The 11,577-nt window shown below is 33.0% G+C and overlaps 1 protein-coding gene across 4 annotated transcripts in view; it reads right to left on the bottom strand.

Annotated features, from left to right (window-relative positions):
* The window catches only part of LOC127731099 (tRNA-dihydrouridine(47) synthase [NAD(P)(+)]-like), a 47,400-nt gene extending 36,908 nt beyond the window's left edge, over positions 1–10,492 (bottom strand). The window contains exons 1-3 of one of the 4 annotated variants that reach the window (XM_052239956.1): positions 10,372–10,492; positions 2,322–2,468; positions 941–1,011 (exon numbers count right to left, since the gene is read on the bottom strand). In XM_052239956.1, the coding sequence (XP_052095916.1) occupies positions 941–1,011; positions 2,322–2,366 (116 nt within the window). In that variant the 5' untranslated portion in view covers positions 2,367–2,468; positions 10,372–10,492. The other 3 variants (XM_052239957.1, XM_052239959.1, XM_052239960.1) reach the window with 3 other exon arrangements.
* Between the last annotated feature and the right edge of the window lie 1,085 nt (positions 10,493–11,577).

The raw sequence follows: 11,577 nt of genomic DNA on the forward strand, positions 1-11,577 counted from the left end.
CTAACAATCATGTATGGTGTGACTTAGTTACTGTTCCTGTCTGATTTGACTAACAATCATGTATGGTGTGACTAAGTTACTGTTCCTGATAGATTTGACTAACAATCATGTATGGTGTGACTTAGTTACTGTTCCTGTCTGATTTGACTAACAATCATGTATGGTGTGACTAAGTTACTGTTCCTGTCAGATTTGACTAACAATCATGTATGGTGTGACTAAGTTACTGTCCCTGACAGATTTGACTAACAATCATGTATGGTGTGACTAAGTTACTGTTCCTGGCAGCTTTGCCTATCTGATATATATATATATCATGTGACTTAGTTACTGTTCCTGTTTGATTTGACTAACAATCATGTATGGTGTGACTAAGTTACTGTTCCTGACAGATTTGCCTATCTGATATGTATCATGTGACTTAGTTACTGTTCCTGTCTGATTTGACTAACAATCATGTATCATCGTTCCTGACAAATTTACCTATCTGATATATATCACATGACTTAATAGTTACTGTTCCTGTCTGATTTGACTAACAATCATGTATGGTATGACTAAGTTACTGTTCCTGTCAGATTTGCCTATCTAATATATCATGTGACTTAGTAACTGTCTCTGTCTGACTTGAATAACTGTCAGGTTTTATGTGACTTAGTTACTGTTCATGTCTAATGTGACTTACTTACTTTCCTGTCTAACGAGACTGTCATTGAGTTACTGTTATGTGACTTATGTCTGAGGTAACTTTGAGTTCATGTTTGAAGTGTTCAAATATGGTTAACTTGTTTGAATGTTTAATTCTTGTGACCTTCAGTTTTAATATGCAAGAAAGTACTTTTATATGAATATTTGAATATCTATTACAATCTTACTTAAATAAGGGACTTACATCTGTTATTAGTGATTTGACCTACAGTTCATAATAGATGTGACTTACTGTTCTTTAATAGCTGCAACTCCAGGCCCATAGGATTTCTTTGATCGAGTGTCTTCTGTTGTGGCAGCCATCTACAAAAAACAATGACTTGATGATATTAAATACAGGGCTATAACAATATAGAAACTAACTTTTTCATATTTCATCCTAAATTTAAATAAATACATACTCAACTAGAAAATAAAAGAGATTACTAGATTTTAGTGTTGTTTGTTTATATGTATCCATGGTTTTGATCATCTACATTTTTTTGTATTCCAGATTGGTAGTATTTTTCTGGTTTTCCATGTCTAAGTTATTTTTCTGATTTTCCATATCTAAGTTTATTAGTGACTTCAGTATTTTTTTTGGATGCATAGTATAAAACACAAAATATAATCTATCAACAAACAATAACTTCTAAGTAACTTTTGAGGCATGGCTGGACCTATATAAAATTATATGCATTTTATGTTTCAGGCGATTATATGAAAAAAAATACTTCACTTTTGGAGAATATAAAATACCAAACTCTGTAAATTTGATGGACCAGAAATTTCCTGATAATATAAATCAAACGTTCCAGAAATTCAGGTCCATCATATTTTACAGAGTTTCATATTTTATACTCTACGAAAGTGAAGTATCTTGGGAAATCAGAGAAACCATTTTAACAACAAAAAAGTTATTGCACATTTCAAATGGAATTGACACTTATTTTATCATTACTTTTGGAAATTTGTGGAAATATTTTGCACCAACAAGCACACAAAAGGTAAGAATAAGTATATATGCAAAAATTTCTAGCCGTCAATGAAGATTTCATGGCAAAATTGGGTCTGAAAAGTTGCGCCAATAATTCTCTCTCAAAGTCCAGATGAAAAAAATGGCTTCAGCGTTATGACATCATAGGAAGGCGTCACAGCAAAAAATTTAAATGGCCTTTCAAGATGTCATAACTATTTGGACTAGTACTCAGAGTAAACTTGTTGTGTAAATAAGACCAAATTTGACAAAAGGTCTTGATGAACCTTAACTTTTATTCAGTTCTGATCTTGGTCTTAGGAAGGATGTTGCCATTAACGTGAATGTGTGCGGTATGACAACCATTAATTTATAATGAAATGCAAATTTAAAATTGAGTTGATACCAGATTTTGCTCCATTATTTCTACTATTTTCTAGGATCTTCCCTAGCTGCAGAACCTAACTCTAATGTCATAATGATATTTTTACCAACCCGCAAATTGTCAAAAAAATATCATAAGGACCTATTAAAGAGCGGTTAGCGGACAGAATGTCACAAATTTGATAGGACTAAAAGTCACAAATAATTTGTTTATATTTTTTTTAATATGTAAGAGAAAGTTTATGAAATAATTTTTGATTATTACATATGTTACCTTTGTCCTTATATGTATAGTTAAAATGTTTGATTTGTCATTCATCAGTTCATTTATTTCACTTTCTGTTTCATCATACTCATTATGACATTTAACTGAGACGGACTACAGTTCAGATACAGGTCACTGCACACATGAATGCGTCAGCTAGAATAAAAACATTGTTGGACGCACGAGGGAAATTAATCTTACACCTTATATACAGGGTTTAAGCTAGGATTTTGAGGGCTTTAGTCACTTTTGCGTGGGATGAAAATCAACCTTTTTTTGGGTAGCAGCAAGGGACCTAGGATGTATATTACTTTGTCAGACTTTGTCTTTGAAGGACTTTAATAGGCATACTAGGCAGTTACTGCATGATTTGACTGATGTGGCACTTTAATACGAAAGATTAGGATATAAGATCTAGAAATCTAGTTCACAATTTCACATCAGTTAGTTTCAGGGTACATTCCTAATCAGCAAAAGTTGGGATCCATTTTTTTTTAAACCAGGATTCACAGCAGAAATGAACTTGTAAGGACTATTTCACTGCATTATTCATTCTCATTATCCTTAAAAACGTTTTAAAGCGATATTTAGAATTAATTTTTATGAAGTTGGAACCAAGAATTTGTACAAATCCTTATTGGAACAATTCTAATGACTTTAAATTGTAAATTTATCATGAATAGTCACGTTTACTTTCGATTTCCAAATGAAATGAAAACGGGAAGTGACAAGTTGATAATAAATTCAGAATGAATCCGGATTCATCTACGGATTGGTTCGTGTTTAAAAAAGGCAGGAAATTGTCATTTTTTAAATTAAATTTGCTACATAAGAACTATATTTGTCTCTCTCGTTTAGTTTGATACTTAATTATTTCGTATTTTACGTTTTAGTATCTTTAAATTCATATGAATACTTTCGCGCAAGCGCAGTTCCTAGTAAAAGAAGTACCTGTTTGACTTGTGAAAACATTTCTGAATGTTATGAATAAAGTTCTATCTTTTTAATCGAATTTATCGAAAGTTTTTGATTAAAAGTTATATCAAATATGACGAAAATACGTCCATTTGACGAAACTACGACAAGCGAACTGCAAATTGTGATCGTTTGAGAAATATTGAAATTAAAATGCGAACTGTCCGAGGGAATACTCAAATGTTGAAATGACGAAACTACGACAAACGAACTGCAAATTGTGCTCGTTTTTAATAAATATTGAAATTGAAATGCCGACTGACTGATTTTACTGGGGAAAATAATTATATTGATGATCAATTTTGAGGTTGATAAATGATTAACGGATTAGTGACCCATCCGATGGCGATAAGCGGATTATCTGTAATCACAACTTTTAACACCTGTTGAAAATGTTAATTAGCTGAGGGTCATAAACTTGTCAGAAACAATAAGACAGGTAGAATTATAGTATTTTCATGCGAAAATATTTTTACTCTTTCCAAATTTAAGTGACGAAATTGATTTGGAATACTTTCGTCATTTTGAAAACCGTTTCGTAAATGACGAAAATGACGAGCGCTAGCAAAATCACTGATTATATACGTTCTTTTATATTATATTAACTGCTTAACTGCTTTTTTTAGCGGATGCTTTAAAACTTGAAACAATATTTACAGGTATGTTAATTTTGTTATTTGAAAAAGTCTAATTTACAGTTTCCCAAAAGAGTTTCATTCAGTAAAAGTTATATGGATCAATATATATGATAGTTTTATCGTCAAAATGTATGATAAGAATCGAGGCAGCTTTTCCATATATTTTTTACATAGTTCTCTAGTAAAGTTCAAAATTACTGAACTACAGCTATGAATTTTCTTATTTGCATTATTACAGTCAGGGGTACTACTTGTACAAGTAATCTTTATTTACTTGAAGAAGTGAATAATAATATACTTATATAAGTAAATTTTGTTTTGTTCTTTTTTTCTTATAATGTTTGAATAATCTCCCCTTAATTTTCTTTAATAAAAATTTACTTGTATAAGTTATTTTTTTTTTACATTCCTTAAAATTCTCAAGATTTGAGAATATAAATCAAACTTTCCAGAAATTCAGGTCCATCATATTTTACAGAGTTTCGTATTTTATACTCTACGAAAGTGAAGGATCTTGGGAAATCAGAGAAACATGTATTTGCTGCAAAATAATAGAACACATAGTCACCAGTAACATCATGAAACATGCAGAGGTAAATAACATACTATACCCATTACAACACGGCTTCAGAAGTAAAAGATCATGCGAAACACAACTCCTTGAATGTATCGATGACATCACAAAAAACCTGGAAAACGGAAAACAATCAGATCTGCTAATACTTGACTTTTCAAAAGCTTTTGATAAGGTGTCCCACAGCTTACTCCTCCATAAATTACACCATTATGGCATCCGAAGTAAAACAAACAAATGGATAAAGGAATTTCTCACCAATAGAACCCAGGTAGTAGTTGTTGAAGGCGAAACATCTGACAAAGTAAAAGTAGAATCCGGAGTACCGCAAGGATCAGTATTAGGACCCAGTCTTTTTCTGTTCTACATCAACGACCTACCAGAAGGCTTACACTCCACAGTGAGACTGTTTGCGGACGATACTGTGGTCTATTTGACAATTTCATCAGACAGCGACTGCCATAAACTCCAAGAAGACCTGGACAAACTGGCAAAATGGGAAGAACTCTGGAAAATGGAGTTTCATCCTGAAAAATGTAGTGTCCTCACTGTTACAAAAAAGAAAAAGCCAACCAAGTGGGACTATAAACTCCACGGCCATACTCTGGTGCATGAAACATCAACTAAATACCTAGGCTGCACCATCGCAAATGATCTAGATTGGGGAGAACATATAAACAACATCACAGGAAAAGCCAGCCGAAGCCTTGGTTTCCTACATCGAAACCTCCACATTAGCTCAAAATCCATCAAAGAGCATGCCTATAAAATATTAGTAAGACTGCAAATGGAATACGCCACGACAGTATGGGACCCGTACCAGCAAAACCACATAGATAAAATTGAAAAGGTACAAAGAAGAGCTGCACGATATGTAACCAGCAGACATAGAAATAGATCAAGTGTCAGCAACATGATAAATGAATTAGGATGGAAAAGCTTACAAACAAGACGAAAAGAAGCACGACTCATCATGTGTTACAAAATAACAAACGACCTTGTAGCCATAGACAAGAATAAATATCTACAAAAACCAACAAGAAGCTCAAACCGGACAGGACAACATACTTACCTATTACAGCCAGCCACCAAAGACTGTAGGAAATGGTCCTTCTTCATAAACACCGTCAAGGATTGGAACAAACTGCCACCAGATACCGCCACAGCAAAGTCTCTTGAGATATTCAAGTCTCAAGTCACCAAAACCACAAACTAAATCAACAGAACAATTTGTTTTTATCCTGTTTTTAACCTGTTTTTAATCATGCGCAACTTGCCAGAATATTCATCATGTTGAATGTGGGCAGTATATGGAAGAAGAAGAAGAAGAAACCATTTTAACAACAAAAAAGTTATTGCACATTTCAAATGGAATTGAAACTTATTTTATCATTACTTTTGGAAATTTGTGGAAATATTTTGCACCAACAAGCACACAAAAGGTAAGAATAAGTATATATGCAAAAATTTCTAGCCGTCAATGAAGATTTCATGGCAAAATTGGGTCTGAAAAGCTGCGCCAATAATTCTCTCTCAAAGTCCAGATGAAAAAAATGGCTTCAGCGTTATGACATCATAGGAAGGCGTCACAGCAAAAAATTTAAATGGCCTTTCAAGATGTCATAACTATTTGGACTAGTACTCAGAGTAAACTTGTTGTGTAAATAAGACCAAATTTGACAAAAGGTCTTGATGAACCTTAACTTTTATTCAGTTCTGATCTTGGTCTTAGGAAGGATGTTGCCATTAACGCGAATGTGTGCGGTATGACAACCATTAATTTATAATGAAATGCAAATTTTAAATTGAGTTGATACCAGATTTTGCTCCATTATTTCTACTATTTTCTAGGATCTTCCCTAGCTGCAGAACCTAACTCTAATGTCATAATGATATTTTTACCAACCCGCAAATTGTCAAAAAAATATCATAAGGACCTATTAAAGAGCGGTTAGCGGACAGAAAGTCACAAATTTGATAGGACTAAAAGTCACAAATAATTTGTTTATATTTTTTTTAATATGTAAGAGAAAGTTTTTGAAATAATTTTTGATTATTACATATGTCACCTTTGTCCTTATATGTATAGTTAAAATGTTTGATTTGTCATTCATCAGTTCATTTATTTCACTTTCTGTTTCATCATACTCATTATGACATTTAACTGAGACTGACTACAGTTCAGATACAGGTCACTGCACACATGAATGCGTCAGCTAGAATAAAAACATTGTTGGACGCATGAGGGAAATTAATCTTACACCTTATATACGTTCTTTTGTATTATATTAACTGCTTAACTGCTTTTTTTAGCGGATGCTTTAAAACTTGAAACAATATTTACAGGTATGTTAATTTTGTTATTTGAAAAAGTCTAATTTACAGTTTCCCAAAAGAGTTTCATTCAGTAAAAGTTATATGGATCAATATATATGATAGTTTTATCGTCAAAATGTATGATAAGAATCGAGGCAGCTTTTCCATATATTTTTTACATAGTTCTCTAGTAAAGTTCAAAATTACTGAACTACAGCTATGAATTTTCTTATTTGCATTATTACAGTCAGGGGTACTACTTGTACAAGTAATCTTTATTTACTTGAAGAAGTGAATAATAATATACTTATATAAGTAAATTTTGTTTTGTTCTTTTTTTCTTATAATGTTTGAATAATCTCCCCTTAATTTTCTTTAATAAAAATTTACTTGTATAAGTTATTTTTTTTTTACATTCCCTAAAATTCTCAAGATTTGAGATGTAAAAACATGCCTTTAACAATTTTTCTCAGGTTAGCTCATAATTTTTTATTAAAGTTCAATGTTTCATCTCATTAATTCAACAGAGAAACTAATTGCGCAAAGATCTAAGTAATTGCGCAAGGCCTTCAAAAATTGCCCCTTGGGGGCTTGTAAATGAGCAGTGTTCTGACATCTTCGCTAGCAAAGGGTTACGATCCAGTTCCCTCCTCTCCACCCTTGGCAGATTGAGATAGAATTTCGGAGACACAAGGTAATGATTTTCATTGGTTGTTGCGAAACTCGCTGCATCCAATCAAAAAGCACCTATAACATGATCACGTGTAAATGTAGAATGTGTATGCTAACAATTGCCACATGCTTATTGTGCAACAAGTCTTTACATCCCTAAACATACGACTATATTTAGTGACAATTTGAATGTTTTTAATCAACTTATAGAAGTTCCTGTGTATGTTTCTTGCACAAATGCATGAATGTCAACGTATATTTTCGTTTCCTGCTTTACCAAGTGTGTAGAATCTAGACGCTACCGCATTTTTACCTCCAAATTGAAGAGTTCAAGTGTTACCATTGGTCAAGAATAATGTATTCGGAATGGGCGTGACTTTAATCTACTGATAGAAAGCGCAACATTGTTATCACAAATGTTGGCTTAATCTGCCAAGGGTGGAGAGGAGGGAACTGGATCGTAACCCTTGGCTAGCGCAGATGTGTTCTGAAGATAACAGACAAATGAGATTTTCATTGTCCATTATTAAAATTACACTTAAATGATCAGTAAAGACATCTGCAAAGGACAGACAATTAAACATTCTATTAGAGCAAAGAAGTCCTGAGAAATTCAAGAAAAGTAGATAGTATGACTCTTTTACTTGTATAAGTAAAAAAATCTGAATGTCTAAGGGACATAACTAAGCCAATAAAATAATTTACCTGTACAAGTAAATAAAATACACTTGTATAAGTATCTTACAAATTTACTTATATAAGTATATTAATATTTACTTCTTCAAGTAAATAAAAATTACTTGTACAAGTAGTACCCCTGACTGTATTAGTTCACGGTGTCATTTTGTAGTGCTTTGTAAAATTTATTAATTTAATTTAATTCTTTATCTATTTAAAGAGGATTGCCAACAGCCAGAGGCTACGTGTGGGTCTCCTCAACATAGATATATACAGATTCACAAGTAACAAATTTTTTTTTTTAAGTTTACAAACATGTTAAACACAAGACAAGACAATATGTACAGGACAAGACATACGAATGTAATTTGACTACACACCCATCCAATCACTCGCTCATTCTTACTCACATGCACACCACTTTAAAAACATGTATGATTCAGTAATATAGAATAATGATTATGGAAAGACGATTTTGAGTACACTCAGGTCAAGTGGAAAAAAAAAGTGTATGTGTTTCATACCTAATATGTTTTATTACAACAAAAAAGATAAAGTACAAATAAGTTATTTAGCTATCGAGAAAATCGGTTTGAAGATTTAATACATTTGTATATCGAAACACACACTCAAACAGCTCTAAAATAATATCATCAGACAAATCGTCACTACATTCTATTAATATTTTGCTCAGATAGTTGGGACATAGATCCCACAACATTGCTATATTTATATCTGGACAAATCAGATTCTAAATACCAAGTAGAAGAGTAATCAGATAGTTCGTGTAAAAAAATTTATTAGTCCGTCAGTTCTCTATTAAGCTTGAGGTATTATATTTGGGCTATGAATGAATGTATTTGCTTTCCTAATTTGTTGAAAGATTTGTATATGTTGAAATAAATATGTATTTACAGTTAATAAAAGTGGTACCAAGTCACTGTCTGATATTTGCCATAAACGTAAATCTGGTGTATGCACTGTGACATATATATTCATTTTACAGTTTTGGAAATTGGTCATAAGGCTTGATAAACAAAGATTTATCAAATTTTAACAGGTTGGGCTCAAGTCAGGAAAAGTGGGGTATTCCCCGTTTTCAGGGTACACCCCAGTTTTCTGGTGTTTAAAAACCCCAGTATACTGGGACTTCTTTTTTCCTATTCAATTTATGGTATGAAATCTACAAAAGCGCACATTCTACATGTGATAACAATGCTTCATGATAGCAAGTGTTTTTATTAGTTCAAAAATCAAGCTTATTTCAAGTCTAATTTGATGCTCAACTCACAACAAAACAATTCCTTTGTTCACCAATTCATACCTTGATCATCAATTATGAGATGACAACAAGATAAGTTAATCACTTGGGCATTTAAATTCAATGAATAGAAATTTTCAATAGAAGTGATTATAATTCAGTTATGGTCAGTTACACCTGGAGCATGCAACTTGGTCAATTGACTCCTAAACAAAAGATTTGTATGTTTTTGAGTTTTACAAAAAAACATGGCTTCACTTATTCATGTTTTGTTGTACCTGAAATACTTTAAGTATTTACAAATACTACTGACGCAGTTAAAATGTGCGCTTTTGTAGATTTCATGCTTTAAATTGAAATAGAAAAAGGAAGTCCCTGTAAACTGGGGTTTTTTAACACCAGAAAACTGGGGTGTTCCCTGAAAACAGGGAATACCCCACATTTCCTGACTTGTCCCCAACCTGTTTAATCATACAAAGAATATTTTTCTTGGCACCATGTAGCAATTTAAGAAACAAGCCACTTTGACCAATTGTTTTCAATTGTAACACTAAACTTATAATGATCTTTATGATCTTACCTGCTTCTATAAATCAAATTTAAGTTATAAAATACACTTATTTCCAATTTTTGCCATTTAAAGCTGACATTCAAAGTCTTTGCAGTCACTGTTAAATCTGACAAGTGTTACTGTTAGACATTACTACATCGCGCGTGTGTCAAGCATAACAACTTACTTACAACTTGGGACCCCCTTTCACAGGCACTTGTTTCTATCCATGGGAAGGTCGACTATCCATAGATATTAGAATTATTATGATAGTCGACCTTCCAATGGATAGAAACAAGTGCCTGTATCCCTATACAATTTCTGTAAACAAATGACAGCTGGTTTAGATCACTTGCTGTTTTTAATCAATTGAATGTCTTCCGGTTTTGACTTACATTGATATACGTATGAAAAAATGAAAATAATAACTATAATATTCAGAAAATATAAACAGATCAAGCTTTCTCAAAGAAAGCAAGCATGGACTTTTCGGTCTTCATCAATTTCTTGATCGCACACTTCCGATGTATAGGACAATTCGGCCCGACAATAAGACAATTCGGACCAATATCTAATCGGCATTAAGCGACAATAATCGGACCGTCTATGGCTCGGGCTGTACATACTGATAAGTGCGGTGGTTGATGTAACATACATGCGATGCTTAAACCTTTTGATAATGTGTTAAAACAAAAACAGGTATAACTCCTTTCTTTAAATCTGAGATAGGAGTTAGACAAGGGGATAACTTAAGTCCGTCCCTCTTTAAATTATTTATTGATATTGACCTCCCAGAGTATTTATTTGATAATAACCATGATGGAGATATTCAACTTGGTACACTTAATTTAAACTGCCACCTATATGTCACAATCTCATCCAATGCAGATGCCGCAAACTTACAAAAGGACCTTGACCAACTCAGTGGCTGTATGGGAAACAACATGGCTTATTAAGTTCCTTCCTGACAAATGTAATGTACTCACAATCTCCAAGAAGCGAACTCCATCTAAGTACAATTACACACTACATGGCTATAACCTCGAACATGTAACATCAGCTAAATACCTTGGATGCACAATTTCATCAGATCTTAAATGGGGGAAACACATAAGCACCAATTTAACTGCTCCAAAGCTAACAACACCATCAGCTTCTTAAAAAGGAATGTAAAAATCTCCAACAAGTCAATTAAAGAAAAAGCATACATGTCCCTCGTCAGGCCTACTTTAGAATATGCTAGTGCAGTATGGGACTCATACCAACAAAATGACATCCAAAGATTGGATATGGTTCAAAGAAGGGCAGCAAGGTATGTTACTAATAGATACCACAACACCTCATCTGTTAGTAACATGCTTGAAAATCTTGAATTGTCTACCCTACAAGAACAAAGGAAACACAGCCGCTTAATAATGATGTATAAGCTACAGAACAACTATGTCAAAATCGATACATCCAGTAAGCTAATACCAAATGAACGCCCTTCCAGAAATAACAACGAAAAGGCATTTAGAATTCCATCATGTAAAACAGCTGTACGGAAGGAGTCGTTCTATCCTAGAACAGTCAGAGAGTGGAACACCTTGCCCAACTGTACT

Source organism: Mytilus californianus, unplaced genomic scaffold (assembly GCF_021869535.1).
Source record: "Mytilus californianus isolate M0D057914Y unplaced genomic scaffold, xbMytCali1.0.p SCAF_2, whole genome shotgun sequence".
NCBI classification, from domain to species: domain Eukaryota; kingdom Metazoa; phylum Mollusca; class Bivalvia; order Mytilida; family Mytilidae; genus Mytilus; species Mytilus californianus.